Below are 16,263 nucleotides of genomic sequence, written 5' to 3'. Positions count from 1 at the left end.
TTTAATTCATATCTCTAAGTGAAAGAAGCCAATCTGAAAAGCTATATGTTGTGTAATTCTAATTGCATGATATTTGGAAAAGGAACAATTATGGAAATAGTAAAAATATCAGTGGTTGTCAGGGGTTAGAGAGGAAGGCATGAATAGGCTGAACACAGAAGATTTCTAGGGCATTGAAATTATTCTTCATGATACTGTAATAGTGGATATCTCTCATTATACATTTGTCCATACCCTTATAATGTGTAACACCAAGTATGAACCTCAGTGTAAACTATGGACATTGGAAGTAATGTATCAATGTAGCTTCATCAATTATAACAAATGTACCCCTCTGCTGGTGAATATTGGCAGTGGGAGAGAATATGCATGTGTAGAGCAGAAGCATATGAGAAATCTCTCTACCTCCACTCAGTTATGCTGTGACCCTAAAGCCACTAAATAGAGTACATTTTTCTGTGATGTCATCTGTAACTTCTCTTTCAATTCTGATTTTATTTATTTGGGCTTTTTCTTTCTTTTATTGATGAGTCTGGCTAAAGCTTTATCAACTTTATCTTTTCAAAGAACCATATCTTAGTTTCATTGATATTTTCCGTAGTTCTTTTTTGTATTCTCTGTTTCATTTATTTCTGCTCTGATCTTTATTTTTCCTTCCTTCTACTAACATGGACTTTCCATTCTTTTTCTGGTTCCTTTAGGTATAAGGTTGGATTGTTTGTTTTAGATTATTCTTGTTACTGAGGTAAGGCTGTATTGCTATAAACTTCCCCCTTAGAACTGCTTTTGCTGCTTCCCATAGATTTTGGTATGTTGTATTTCCATTTTTATTTGTCTCAGGTGTTTTTTTTAATTTCCTCTCTGATTTTCTCATTGACTCATTGCTTGGTTATTAGTATGTTGTTTTGCTTCCACGTGTTTGTGTTTTGTCCAATTTTATTTCTTGTGGTTGATTTCTAGTTTCATACCATTGTGGTCAGAAAACACATTTGATATGATTGCAATCTCCCTAAGTTTACTGAAACTTGTTTTGTGGCTTAACATGTGGTCTATCCTGGAGAACATTCCATATACACATGAAATTAATATGTATTCTGTTTTTGGATGGAATTCTTTGTATGTATCTGTTAAGCCCATCTGGTCTAATGTGTCATTCAACACCACTGTTTCCTTATTTATTTTCTGTCTAGATGATCTATCCATTGATGTACATACGGTCTCCTACTATTATATTACTGTAAATTTCTCTTTTTATGTCTACTTATATTTGCTTCATGTACTTAAGTACTTCTATATTGGGCACATAGGTATTTACAATTGTTATATCCTCTCATTAGATTGGTCTTTTTATCATTAGCCAATCCCCATGTCTCTTGTTACAATCTTTGCTTTGAAACCTATTTGTCTAAGCATTGCTACCACAGCTTTTTATTGTTATTGTTGTTGTATTTGTTTCCATTTGCATGAAATATCTTTCTCCACCACTTCATTTTCAGTCTGCGTATGTCTTTAGGTGGGTGGTGAGTCTCCTTCAGGTAGTATATAAATGGGTCTTGTTTTTGTAAATCCAATCACTCTGTGTCTTTGGTTGGAGCACTTAGTCCATTTATGTTTAAAGTAACTGATTTTACATTTACACTTTAAAGTAGTGATTTAAATGATAGGTATGTACTTATTGTGACTTTGTTCATCATTTTCTGGGTTTTTCGTTGTTGTTCTTATCTATTCCTTTTTCTTTTCTTGATCTCTTCCCCTATTATTTGATGACTTCCTTTGGTATTATGTTTTAATTGCTTTCTCTTATTTTTTTTTTTTTACTTTATGTGTGTGTGTGTGTGTGTGTGTGTGTGTATTACAGGTTTGTGTGTTGTAGTTACTGTGAGGTTCATATATAACACCTTATATATATAGCAGTCAGTTCTAAGTTAATGGTCACTTAACTTTGAATATGCTCTAAAAGTGCTACACATTTACTGCCCCCTCACCATTTTATATTTTTTGTCATATTTTACATATTTTTATTTTGTATGTCTAATTATTGTAAATATAGTTGATTTCACTACTTCTGTCTTTTAACCTTCATACTAACTTTATAAGTGGTTGATCCACTATCTTCACTGTATGTTTGCTTTTACCAGTGAGATATTCCTTTCATAAGTTTTTTATTTCTACTTATGGCCTTCCCTTTTAACTTAATGTATTCTCTTTAACATTCTTATAAGACTGCTTTAGTGGTGATGAGCTTCTTCAATTTTCACTTGTTTAGGAAATCTTTATATATCCTTCAATTATGAATGATAACCTTACCAGGTAGAATATCCTTGGTTGTAGGTTATTTTCCTTTCAGTACTTTGAATATAGCACCATTACCTTCTGTCCTGAAAAATCAGCTGATAGCCTTATGGGGTGGAGGACAGGATTCCTTTTTACATAACTAGTTGCTTTCCTCTTGCTGCTTTTCAGATTCTCTTCATCTTCAATTTTTGACATTTTAATTATTATGTCTCTTAGAGTGAGCCTCTTTGGGTTCATTTTGTTTAGGGCTTTCTGTGATTCCCAGACCTGGATAACTGTCCTTCCCCAGGTTAGGGAAATTTTCAGCTGTTATTTCTTCAGATAAGACTTCTGCACCTTTCTCTTTGTTGTCTCCTTCTGGGATCCCTGTAACGTGGATGTTAATATGCTTAATGTCCAAAATGTGCCTAAATTATCCTCATTTTAAAAAATTCTTTTCCCTTTTGACTGTTTAGTTTGGGGTATTTCCACCACCCTGTTTTTCAGATTACTGATTATTATTCTTTGTCCTCTAACATGCTATTGGTTTCCTCTACTGTATTTTTTTATTTCAATTATTGTATTCCTCAGCTCTGATTTTTTTATTATTCAATTATTTTTTGTTCTTCAATTATTATATTCTTTGTGTCTTTGTTAAACTTATCACTGTTGTCATCCATTTTTCTCCAGAGTTCAGTAAATATCTTTCTAACCATTACTTTGAACTATTTTATCAGGTGGATTGCTTATCTCTGTTTAATTTAGTTATTTTTCTGAGGTTTTATCTTATTTTTCATTTAGAACATATTCTTCTGCCTCCTCATGTTGCTGATATTCTGTGGTTTGTTCTTATATGTTAGGTAGATCGGCTGTCTTCTGTTCTTGAAGGAGTAGCCTTTTAGAGAAAGTTCCCTGCGAGGCCCAGAAGTGCAATCTCTCTAATCACCAGAACCAGGAGCTCCAAGGGTGTCGTCTGGTGGGCTGTGTGTGCCTTCCTGTCGTGGTTGGGCTGCGACTGCTTTGGAAATACTGGCAGAGAGGTTGGTACCCAGCCTGGCTAGCTGAGATGCCTGACAACAAGTGCTTTAGGAGTGCTGGTGTTGACCTCTGAGGTCAGAGACATTTTGGGTGGGCTCTGGTCTAGGCTGAAGCTGCCCACCAGGTGTGGTGGGGCAAGTCCATTGTGGGATGCCACAACAGAGTGAGCGGCGCCAGCTAGGTAGAAGGAAAGTAAGATAAATGGCTCCTGCCAGCACTTCTGTTCCCAGATTAAGTTCCTAAGATCTTTGCCCTTGCAGCAAACACCCTAAAATTAGTCAATAAATCTTCATTATGGCCCAGGCACTTTTCAAATTGCTATCTCTGTGCTGGCTATCAGAACAAGTGAGTTTGTATACAGGCCCTTTAAGAGCAGAGTCTCAGTTTCCTTTATAGCCTTCTGGCTCTCCTAGAATTAAGCCCTACTGATTTTCAAAGTGAGACCTTATTGAGGCTCATTTACTTGGTGCAAGTCTCCAGGGCAGGGGTGCTCTGGGGTGTTCAGCTTGACCTCCCCTCAAGGAGAACCTCCACACCTGTGATATCCCTCCCACTGTGGGTGGCTTTTCTGGAGTGTGGGTCCTGACCAGACCACATCTCTGCACCTTTTACCCATCTCCACGTGGCTTTTTCTTTATATCTTTAGCTGTGGAAGAGACATTCTGCTAGTTTTCAGCTCATTCTCAGAGAGAGTTGTTCTATATGTAATTACAGCTTTGGTGTGTCCAGGAAAGGAGGTGGGCTTAGGATCCTCCTAGTCTGCCATTTTGATCCTCCTCCTGGGATCATTAACCATTTTTATGGTTCATATTTGTTTTCATTTTTTGCTTTTGTCATGCTTTCCTTCATCCAGCTTTCACATAGGGGTTTGTCCATAAGGTGCATGCTCAGAGTCTCAGAGTGTGTGTGTGTCTTTGCACTTTTTGCAGGCACAACATCTCACATAGGGTGTGTTCACCTGAGTAGATGAGTGATAGGTTTTTCTTCTGTACTAAGACAGTGGACACAAAGTACCGTGTGATCCTCTCCGTGTGATTTCTCTTGACAGGCACAACGATCTGGGCTGATAGGAAAAGCAGGCCTTTATAATGAGAGCCACCTGGGATGTCGGAGACATGTTGTTTCCTGTTTACTGCCTATGCAAGTCTGCTTATTCCCTCTATGAGGTTTTATTGTGATAAAACCCGGCATGCTCAGCAGCATGCATTTGGGAACCAGATCTTAGCAGCATTACATGCAAGCATCTGCTTCACAACTAGTGAGCAGTAGAGTGTACACATCTGGATGGTGTGCCTTTATAAATAGCTCCACCAGTTGCCTGGAAAGCTTGGGCTATATCTGTGGCATGGGATTAGGACTCTTGCTGCATGACTGTCCCTAAAGGCAGGGAAAAGCTAACTGTAAGTCTGAGGGAAGCCAATAGCATGACCTATAGTTGAAAGACATGAGGTGATATTCATGTAGTTGCAAGCAAAGTGGACCTGAATAAGAAGGAACATCCCTCTGACCCTTTTAATTTGGTATCTTTATCTTTCCATCTCTCTTTTCTTCCCTCTTTAAATATTTTCTCACTTTCTTCTTGTCCTTATGTCTATTAGTGCCTTTAAATACTCTTCCTTTCTTAACAGCTCTTTTCCTTGGGTTTTAGCTCACTAGAGCTAACAGCATCTCACAGTGCCTGACTCAACTAGAGAGAGCTGGACTCCAAAATACTCTGCCCATGACCACTATGCTACACTATTGCTTTGGCAGCTCAGGGTCGTGAAATCAGCATATTAATACCATTTAAGAGATGTGGAGGTACTGTACCTTCCTGAACACCTAGCAAAAAGTGGCAGGCATTTTTTAAATTCTTTAGGTAAACCATTTTAATCCTTCCACAGTTGATGAGATATATACTATTCCCAGTGTATTGAAGAACATGTTTAGAAAGATTCAGTGGCCCAAGGTCACAGTGATAATCAGTGGCAGAGTTGGCATTCAGTCCAGGTCTGCATGAGTCCAAATGCCAAACTTGTTTCATTACATCACTCTTTGTGTCAATTGAAAAAGACAAAAAATTGAGAGTCAGAAATGTAAGCTATTTTACTAAGAATTATAGTGCTAGAATGCCTTTACATTTTTGGCTCAATGTAAAAGAAATTTAACAGGAAGTAAGGCTGTTTATAGTCCTAACCTGGGAATGTCAAGAGCACAGCTGGGACTTGAACCAGTTTTCTGACACTTTAGGATATAGAAACATGATACATGAAGTTGGACCAGACAGTTTTTTCATTTGTTTGACAAATAATTAAGTTCCTGCTATGTGCCAGGTACTGTTCTGAAGTTTGAGACTCTTCGTGATATAAGAAAGGTCCCTGCCCTTGTGGAGACTGTAAGCCAGGGGAAAGAGACAGATGATGATAGTAACAACAACAGAAAAAATAAGTGAGCCAGGTAGTGTGAGCAATGTAATGAGGCACTGGAAACATCAGAGGGAGGAAGGCCGCAGGTTTGAATAGGGAGATCAAGATAGGACTTACTGAGGAGACAGTATTTGAGCAAAGGCCTAAAATAAGTGAAGGAATTAGCCATGTAGGTATCTGCAAGAAGAGCATGCCAGGCAGAGAGGAAGTGGATGTAGTTGGCATTTGTGAGCAACAGCAAGAAGGCTGGTATAGTAAACCAGTTATCTATTAGGGAAAGAAGAGTAAAAGTCACATCGAAGATACTAAGTAGCCAGATGGCTTGAGGCTTTGTAAGCCATTTTAAAGATTTTAAGTAAGGTCAAGGGAAAAACAGAATGACCTTTAGGTGCATTACTTACCAAGATGAAGTAATCTAGGTGTGGCATGAGAGTGTTTCTGATCAGTATTATAGCTGTGTTGGTGATGGAAAGAGACTGGGGTCTGCATATATTTGAAAGTAGACCCATAAGGTTTTCCCAATAGATTAGCTGTGGAATAAAAGAGAGGAATCTACAAAGAATCCAAGATTTGGGACAACAGAAAGGATTGAGTTTCTCTCAGATGAGATGAGGAAGGAGGTTTTGAGAAGAACAGGAGATCAGCTTTGAATATATTGAATTTGAAATGCTTACTAAATACAAAAATGAAGCTGTGAAGTTATCAGTTCTATATAAGATTCTTTAGTTCAGGGAGAAGATTAGGATGGAGACAAATTTGGGACTTATCAGTGCACACCATAGTTACAAATAAATAAGGCATGAACAACACTGTGATGTATGAAATGGAAATCAGTGCAGTGGGTGGTGAAAGGATTGGGTTTGCATTGCTCCAAAGGCAAGACTCAGAGTCATGAGAAAGATGATAGCAGTCTGACTTGGGTTCACTCTGAAAAACCATATTAAGCCATTAGAATGTATTAGTGATGTTGTAGCCCATTCCACAGGTGCATTTTCAGATGCTGTGAATTTTCAGGGTGAGTCTTAAATCTTGGTCATTGTTTTCCCAAATATTGTACAGCTCCAAAAAAGGAAGAAAAAAATAGTAATCATTTTCAATTAGGTGATTAGAAGAGTGACATTTGGTCTTTATGTATCCAAGTAAAATTGTTTACACACACACCTTGATAAATTCATAATAGTCCAGATTGACTAACCAATGTTTTAGATGCCATAAAGTGGATTGGATTCTTGCCTTCAGTTTAAACTTGAATCTACTCATTATTTAGAATCCTTCAGTTTCAGTTTCTGTGATCTGGGTTCTGGGCATTTAGGAATGAAAAAGGCCATCACTGTTAAAGGAAAAATCACGTCATGTCAAACTTACCTATTTTTTTTTCTTTTAATGATACTACCACAGTGATGTCTTAGAACAATGGTCTTCAAAACTTTTATGCCAAGTACCCTGTCACCCTCTTAAAAGTTTGAGGACCTCAAAGAGTTTGTTTTTACATAGATGGTGTGAATATGGGAAAATAACCAATACACTAGTTGATAAGAATCTCAAAGGATGGATTGAAACCTGCAGAGGTTTTTATAAATCTATCTTCAGGATAAGAGAGTCCTAAATTGACAGAAATTTATTTGAAGAAGGCTCAAAGTTGTAGATATCTTGTAAATTCAGTATGAGCCATGTCTTGGTTAAAAAAAAAAAACAGAAATCATAAGGTTTAGCCTTCAGTAACATATTTCATTTTTGTAGTCAGTACACTTAGGACACCACCTTTTGAAGTAAATACTAACTATAATACCCTGTGGAGGAAACTAGAAAGTAAAAGGTATGAAACATGCCTGTGTAAATAACAGTCGGAGAAACTAATAATGCCACATTGTATATTTAGAAAAATTCCTGAAGTTGCTTACCCATTACTCCTACTTAGGAGTCGGTCACTGCTGCAAAGAGATGAGCGTCACTAATCAGGAAGCATGAAGTGGTCCAGGTGATGACAGAGCAGTGACTAAAGATGGAAAATGTGAAATAATACAACATAAATCTATCTTTTGCTTATCTAATAGGAAATGTGTTTGATTTTTACCTGGAAACATCGTAGCAGTGAAATGTCACCTCTTTGGGAGACCCGAAGTTACAATAGCTTCCTATTTTGGTCCAAACCCAAGAATGACCAAGTGGATCTCATGAATTACCCTGGGAACAGAATAAAATAGAAGAGAGACCCTTTAAAATTTTCTAACTACCTCCTTCCTTGAAGAGTTAAGGTGACGAAAGAGACATTATTAGTACTTATAAATTAATTAATTCAAAGCCAAGGATTCTGTGAACTAACCAATCATTCCTGATATTTAGAGGCCCATTTTGGGTGAATAAACGTCAAAAGCTGCTAAAGTTGACATTAATGCTTACTCTATGTGTTTTTCCTCCCCTTGCCCCTTCCTCCCCTTTCCTTCCTCCCTTTCCTTCTTCCTTTCTCCAATTTTAAGATTATACAGTGGTTAAGCCAGTAAGAGAGAAGACCAGGACCTAAAGAAAAGACATTGCAGGATGGTAAGGGAAGAAAGAAGCACTGTTTAGAACTTGCAAATACTTGCTTATAAGGAGATGCTGCAAAAATGTTTATCACTTTCTGACATTTGGCCATAAAGCTCACATTGACCTGCCAGTGGATATAAACAATTCATGCTTTCTCTCTGCGTAATCAACCGACTGGGCTTCCCGTGAGCTTACCTAGTTGAGTTTGTACAGCCACTGGGAGCTTGCAATTGAAGTGTTCTCTTACAAATCAAAGCCCAGTAAAGCAGAAGAGAATTTATATTAAGGGATTACAGAGACATTAAGGGATAATTTAATCACAAAGTTTAACCTTAAAAGCATTTTGTGATATGTTTTTTCAGTATCAAACTTCTTCGAAATATTTGATTATTAGCAGAAAACTTCATTTACCTGAAAAAACCTGACTCCTTTCCAGTCAAATACAAATCAGAAATTACTATAAAACATAGCTAAACTTACAGTATAAGGGTAACTTAAAATAGGAATCACTTGCAAAAAAAATAATCTGAAGACAGCCTTTCCCTCGGAAATATGTCTTTTGCATAAAGCGAGGTCTCCCTGTAAAATAAAAATTAAAGGCAGCTGAAATGTACTTCAGCTTATCTGTAGAAAAGCCAGGACCAACTCAGAAAGGAAATGCCTGGGATACTGCTTGGTGTCACAGCACATAGGAGTTAAGATAACAAACTGCCTCCAGCCTCTTCCAGGGCAGCAGAAAAAAACCAAAAGTGTCTCCCACGGTTGTAAAAATCCAGAGAATGATGTCGTAGACCTGAGCATGGAGAAAGAAAACTGGAGCAAATGCTTTTTTAATGTTTGCCTTTAGGCAGGGTTACTTATTTACTGTTTACAATAAATGTAAAATACCACCTCTGTTTCAGAGAGATTCTTTTGGTTTAGGGTCCTACTGTGGAAAACATATAGGAGAAAATTATCCTCTGAAGTTGGGTGGAAAGAGAGGTGTTAAGTATTGGGTGGCAGAGAAAAGGAGGGTGGTTGAGATAACTCTGTGAGCTTTTAAGTTTGACAACTTTGCATCTTCCAGTGAGATAAAAAGATTGATGTGAGCTTAGCATATTCTTTTTTGTTGCAAATTGCACATATAAATAAAGTTTAAGCTCTTTAAAAGCATCAGGTTATGGTTTTCACTCCCAAAACTAGGTTACAGTTGGGCATGGACCATTATGATAGAAGGAGAAGTAACCGAGGCTGACCAGGGGTGCTACACAAGGAGAAGTTCAAGCAGAACAAGTGGAAGTCTGCTCTGAGAATCCAAAAGGCAGCAGCCGAGTGGGGGAACTGGAGTCATTATAATTCTTAACAAGTTAATGTGGAGCAAACTAATAACAATCTCATAAGAAAGCCAAGGCTAAGAATCAGCTAATAAATGAGACCAATACTTTTATCACAATCTTATTAAAAAGAGACAAACCATGCTTATTAACAGTAGGAATCTTTATCCCTCCCCATTTTATTTGTTATACTAGTTTCTGTGGAGGCGTATCCTTATAAGTTCATACAGTCTTAAAAATCTAAGCCTAGAACATTGAGTTTACTGCTCCCCTAGCAAGTGATACCAAATTACAGTTAGTAAGAATATATTCTGAAGAAAAGCAAGACAGTTTCTTGAGTGTTCTCAGATCACCTGGCTTTATGATAAAAGGAAAATTTGTAACAAAAGCATACATGGTGGGCTGGTGAGGATGCTTTCCGAGCTGAGTTGGCATGTTTAGGTCAAGCTCCACCTGAAGCCCAGTCTAATAGGCTTGGTGCTGAGGGTCCTCTGTTCCCTAGGGAATGAACAAGTTGAAGCATGACCTTCCAGGAAGTTTAATATATTGGTATATAAGCAACTCTATCCTCTCGCCTTTCCCTTCCTAATTTATAGCCTTCTGTGACTGGTTTATAGGAGTTTTCAAAAGATGTGATGAGCTTTCCTTGCAGGAGACTTGCAAGGGATTGCAGGGTAATGATGTGTCAGCTGCAAACTCATTCAGCTAATCTGAAGGAAAATTTTTAGAGCAGGAAGGAGCCAGATTCAGAGGTGCTGACTTGTGAAACATGGTAGTAAGTGTACTTCTAACTAAAGAGCCAAAATTCTAGTTTCCTAATCATGCAAAGGAAATGAAGTAGTGATGGGCAAAAAGGCAAAAAACTGAACAACAGCAAAACATTCACTCATTTGCACCATCCATTCCAGAGTTGTCCTCTCTCATCAAAATTAGGAAAGCAGTTGATAATGGTTGTACACAGAGGTTAGAGGGAAAATGCCTGTCAGCCTGTGGCTCAGGGTGTTGGGTAGATGGAGAGGCTGAAAGATTTGATTGGGAGTCATGTGAGCACAACACAGTTGGGATAAGGACCAGCAAGAGCTAGACTTGCAATTCTGATTAAATAGTAAGGCAGGTCTGTGAGCACAGACTCCATGAGAATGGTTTCATCTCATTAATTCACTCATTGTGGCTGTATAGAGCATCTTTTAAGTGCAAGGCACTCTGGGAGCACAATTATAACAGTTATGGCCTCACTAAGCATATAACTGAGTGTTCCAGAAACCAGGGTCGCAAAACAAATTACCCCAAAACTTAATGGTGGAAGACAGCTATTTATGATGCTATGGAGTATATAGGTCAGAAATTCACTCAGGGCACAACAGAGTCGGTTTGTCTCTGCATCATGGTGTCTGGGGGCCTCAGCAGGAAGAGTTGAAGGCAACTGGCTGAAATCATCTGCAGCTTGTTTACTCATTTGAGTGGTGGTCTGTGGTGCTGTCAGCTGAGACCTCACCTGGGTGGGTGGCCACAGTTCCTACACATGGTCTCTTCATGTGGTATGGGATTCCTCACAGCATGTGTCTGAGCTCCCAAGGTGAGTGCCAGAGTGGGTGAGCCAGGCAGAAGCTGTATCTTTTTTATGACCTAGCCTCAGAAGTTACATAGATAGCAATACTCCCACCGCCCTGTACTGGTGAGGACCATCACAGATGCTGCCGAAATTCAAGGAGAGGGAACACCAACCCTAATATCCGTGGAGGAATGCCAGTCACAGTGAATGGGAAGCAAATACATATGTGTGTATGTGTGTGTACATATATAATAAAAGTTAACTTTGGAAAAATACTATCGACCACAATTTTAAAAATTACAAAGTAAAAAGTGATAAACATTATTTGTAATTATTTTGTAAATGATGGCCCAAAGAATCATAGTGTTTCCAAACTTTAATCATGTGCATGTCACTCCCACTATTTTTATTATTGTTTCCATCTGCACTTCCTAATATTTCTCTTAAAATTGACTCACTGGTGGTAGCTTTGTTATTCAAATTAGTTTTAAAAGCAAACAAGATACTACTACTGAAAATCAGATTTATTTTGGCCATAATTTGCCATAAAATAAAAGCAACCTTAAATAAAAATAGAACAGTTCTTACATGTCACATATATTGCTTTCCAGTGTAAGTTCTGAGGCTGAAGCCAGCGCTGTTTGTCAGAAAACATTTTAGCAAGTGTTAAAAGATGTTAAATCACACTTACACAAAATCGAGGCTCTCCCCTTGCCTTAATCTGAAAGACGAGAAATGAAAGCAAATGATCCTTACTGAAAAGGTCAGTGACACTTAAGGCCAACTCTGTATTGCCACCCAACATCCTTTAAAGAACTATCAATTTCACCCTCCTTTGTGGCAAACACTGATCCAGAATGATAAAAGTGACGGGTAGCTTTCATCTTGCCTCAGCCGAGTTCCTGGAATCCATGAGGAAAACCAGAATCCAGCACAGAGGATGCCTGTTAGTTAATGAGCATACGACCTGCCATCTGTCAAAGGCTGAGTCCTCCGCACCTCTGTATTTTCTTTTGCTTTGTTTCACAGACACCTCACTGAAAGATCCAGTGAGCAATAAAAGGCCATGATTAGTTGGCTTCTACATAAGTTCTAGTTACCCCAGTTTCTCATTCCCATTCTCGACGTGCTGGCAGAATTGACTTTTTGCTTCCCTCTGTGGCATAACTCATTCCTAGATGGTACAGGACCGCCCGAAGCCCAGAGCTCCCGCTGACTTGTGCCTTTTAGTATGCAGCTGTCTAAATCCTATAGTGCTCATTCCTAAGATAATTATTACCACCTTCCAGGGCCAGTGTGGCACTAGGCCCTAGAGATTATTAGAGAACAAGAAATGGCCACTTTCTTGGAATACAGAGAAAGGCCACTTGGGGGCACCCTAAAAACGAATTGCTTAGCAACCCCATTGTGTTGTTGTTAGAGTATTCATCAGAAAACACTACTTTCTGGAGATTTTTCCCAGTAGAGATGATAACTTGCGAATAGGAATAATTTGCATGGCCTTTTCTCCACCCAGACCTTTTCTGTCTGGATTCAGGCATGTGGAGAAGGTCAGTAGAGGTTAGAAGGAGAAAAGCCAGGTATTTATCCTCAGAGAATCCAGCCTATCTGTAGCCTTTACCATGCTCTGGGACTTTGACAGGGATGCCTTTCTAGGTGTGTGGCTGGCATTAACAGACCTCCTTTTCCTTCTTCATTTACAGTCGGCTACGGTGAAGCTGTCAAAGCCAGTGGCTCTGTGGACTCAGCAGGATGTCTGCAAGTGGCTGAAGAAACATTGTCCAAATCAGTATCAGATCTACAGTGAGTCATTCAAACAGCATGACATAACTGGTAAAGTATGCGGTATCCAAAATATCATGCTCCTTTTCCCTGTCACCACCACAGTGGCCTTTCCCACACCCTTAGAATGCAACAGCATCTTCCTGCTGAAATTTTCTGGCATGGGTTTACTTTAAAAGGAGGGTGAAATTCCAGGTCCCTGTGAGCTATGCTACTTAACAAGCATAAGTGGTTATTATAGAGAAGCATGAATTTTGAGTGTCCCATATAAAAGTATAGGGGACTCTAGAAAAAATAAGAGTATATTGTCCTAGAGAAGAAAAAGGGGATAAGTCTTTTAGATTAAGTTGGTTAAGCAAATGTTCTAAATAGAAAAATTTTAAAGTGAATATAATAATGCTTACTGCCCATGAGATGAATACCTTCAAAGCATAAATTATGACTTCATTTAGACGGAGGGGCTTTGGGTATTATATAGAGAGGTCAGGAAGCATGACAGTATAATGAACTGTGAAAGTCCTTAGGATCATGTCTCTGAATCGGAGATGCTGCTTGCATGTGGGTAGCCTCCCTCCTTCCTCTTCTGCAGACATGGCCATGAACGACAGGACGGAGGAACATGCTCCATGCACCAAAACTGTGCTTCCAGGAGACAATGTTAAGTCCTGATTCTAATCCAGATTCTTCTGTTTTCTAAGAGAAAACTGGTCCTCTAATGGGAAAGGGACTTGCTCTTGAGTAGCTCAGCATTCTAGATGTCAAGCCTCTTTCCAAACTCATTCTTTCTATTGTCAGAAATCCTAACCTCTCTATATTCTATTCACTCCTGTTGGAAGTCCCTTTGGAAAGGGACACAGTAAACAGTAGAATTTACTTTTGCAGTTCAGTTTTTACCCTGTAGCTCTGAAATCTGGCGCAGATCACACCTCCCTAGAGCAAGACTTGATGGGTGGTTCTCAAAGTGTGTTCCCTGGAGCCCTTGGGTACACTAGAGGTTGCCAAAGGGGCAAAGGGTGTGCCTTGGATTGGAGTGGGTATGTCAACCAGAGAAGCTGTTTTACGTATTCAAAATGTACAAAATCTTGATTTGGTGAAAAGCATTCTAATACTGAATCATGCTTTAAAAACACAGAGCTAGATTATCATGGATTCCCGCTGACCAAGATGCTAATATTTAAATACGTAAGAAACTCAATCAAAGGTAGCTCCAGCTGAGTACCAGAGAGGGAAATCCTCCTAATTTAAATACAAAAATGGTCCTTAATGCACTTCCTTTCTCCCCTACCAACTAGAGGTAATGGCCCTTTTGGATGAAATTCCTGAAGCCCTGAAGGTAGTGTCAGAACTTAGCTTAGAGTCCAATTGTCTAGATTTTTCTCTTAGTTCCCCCTTAAGAATATAAAAAAAATCCCATACAGGGACAATTATTCCATCCCTAAAAGTCATCAATCAGTTAGTGACCATTTGGCTGATTATAGCAGCCTTCATTAGGTCACGTCTGCTTAATGTATATTAATGCCTGTGCGACAGTAATGCAAAGCCTTTTTCATGATCTTATTTGAAAGTAGTGTTATCTTTTATTAGGGGTGGGAGTTATGAGATATCCTTGAGGGAAGGATAAGCATTTATAATAGTTTGAAGAGAATGGGTGTTATGCCCCTTAGAAATAAAGATCTCATGCTTCAGTGCTGATAGATTAATGGTACTAATTCCCAAGGCTTTCTGTTATGTAACATGAGGGAAAAGGGGTATGCAAATGAGATATGTTTTTAACAACTGTCACCTTATTTTTGGTGGCACACTTGGTCTCCATGGAATATAGCTGGTATTGGTAAATCCCAACCTTCTTGGGATCTTGGGGAAACTGCTTAACCTGGATGAGTTATTTGACCTCACTTCCTCCTCTCCAAAATATTGCTAATAATAGTACCTGCCTCAGAGAGTTGTTATGAAGATTAAATGAAATAATACAAGTAATTGTGCAGTCAGCCATTTGTTCACACCTCCTATGTGCCAGCATTGCACTATTATTCATGTCAAGACTCATCTGGAGATGTCTAAAACCTACTATTATTTTATTCTAAGGGCAGCCTGTGTTCTTGCAAGGAAAGAAGTCAGGGAATTATTTGGGGACTTAGGGAACAGAGAGAATGGTTTCAGATTAACTTTTAGATATTCACCTATTTGAGCCCTCAAAGACCATTCTCCTCCCCTCTTCTCTGGCTTCCTACCTCTCCAAGGGTGAATGTAAAATACCCAGGTAATCACAAGTGCCAAGTGGCTAGGAAATTGCTTTCAGGATTTATGCCAGCCTGCAGTTCCCAGCCCTATGGTACTGAAATTTCTGGGAATCCTAGTACTCTTAGAGGCTATGATAAACAGGGCAGAGAAGTCATAAAACATCAAGACATGTGACAACGCCGCAAACCTTAGCAGCCTGTGCATACATAGAGGAACTTAGGGTGAGGGCAGTGATGACAGGTGCACTTTAGCTTTCTTTACCTGTAAAAAGGACATGATAATCATACCCGCCCCCATTAGTGATGCCGTGAAGGTGCTAAGCATACAATGAATGTTAGCTGCTGCTGTTTTCTTACATGCTTTTCTGATTTCTGTGAAAATAACACACATAAATGATTTTGAATTCATCTATCTTTATTATCCTGAAAATTGGGAAATGGGTACCCAAGGCGGCAGGGGAGAAGTCTGGGCTGGTAAATATCCTGTGCTTATCTGCAAGGCTGCAATAAAGATGTTCATTGCATCTTTTATTTATGCTTAGATTCTCTTGCATACTGCTCATTTATTTTTCTTAGCAAAACCCTCCAATATCATGTTCATCAAGGAAGCATGTGATATCAATGTAACATGTAAACAATCCCTTAATTTAGAGGCACATGGTACAATGATGATAAAGAAAAAAGACATGTATTAAATGGAAGGAAGAAAATAAAGACAGCCTTTCTAAGGCAGACCTGAGTCAAATCCTGCCCCCTTGTCCTCCACCCCCAACTTTTGACAAGTAATAGCAATATAACATCACACAAGTTAATTTCCCACCAGTGAAATGAGAAAAATATTTATCTTAAAAGGTTGTTGGGAAGATTAGTGGGATGATGCATATGAAGAGCTTAGCTTAATGTCTGATACATAGTAGACATTTATCCATTTAGCAAGTATTTATGGAGCATCTGCCCTGTAGCAGGTTTGGGGAAATAGAGCAATAAATAAGATGGTCAGTGATCTGTGTAAGAAAAAAATTGTACTATCTTGGAAAACTATGCATTATCAATAGCACACCATTTTGGGTTACCTAATTCTGATTCTACAGAGCTGTTTTACAATTCTGTAAGCTATAGGTAACTGATAGCAA

The 16,263-nt window shown here is 38.8% G+C and overlaps 1 protein-coding gene across 12 annotated transcripts in view; it reads left to right on the top strand.

Moving 5' to 3' along the window:
* SAMD12 (sterile alpha motif domain containing 12) overlaps window positions 1–16,263 on the top strand; it is a 392,988-nt gene that overhangs the window by 167,799 nt on the left and 208,926 nt on the right. For 10 of the 12 annotated variants that reach the window (XM_037010841.2, XM_073229999.1, XM_073229995.1 and 7 more), the window contains exon 3: window positions 12,812–12,941. In XM_037010841.2, the coding sequence (XP_036866736.1) occupies window positions 12,812–12,941 (130 nt within the window). The remainder of the gene's footprint in view (window positions 1–12,811; window positions 12,942–16,263) is intronic. The other 2 variants (XM_037010846.2, XM_073229996.1) reach the window with 1 other exon arrangement.

Source organism: Manis javanica, chromosome 2 (assembly GCF_040802235.1).
Source record: "Manis javanica isolate MJ-LG chromosome 2, MJ_LKY, whole genome shotgun sequence".
In the NCBI taxonomy this organism is placed as follows: Eukaryota; Metazoa; Chordata; class Mammalia; order Pholidota; family Manidae; genus Manis; species Manis javanica.
Note: the sequence above shows the minus strand (reverse complement) of the source record. Positions and strands in the feature narration are given on the sequence as shown.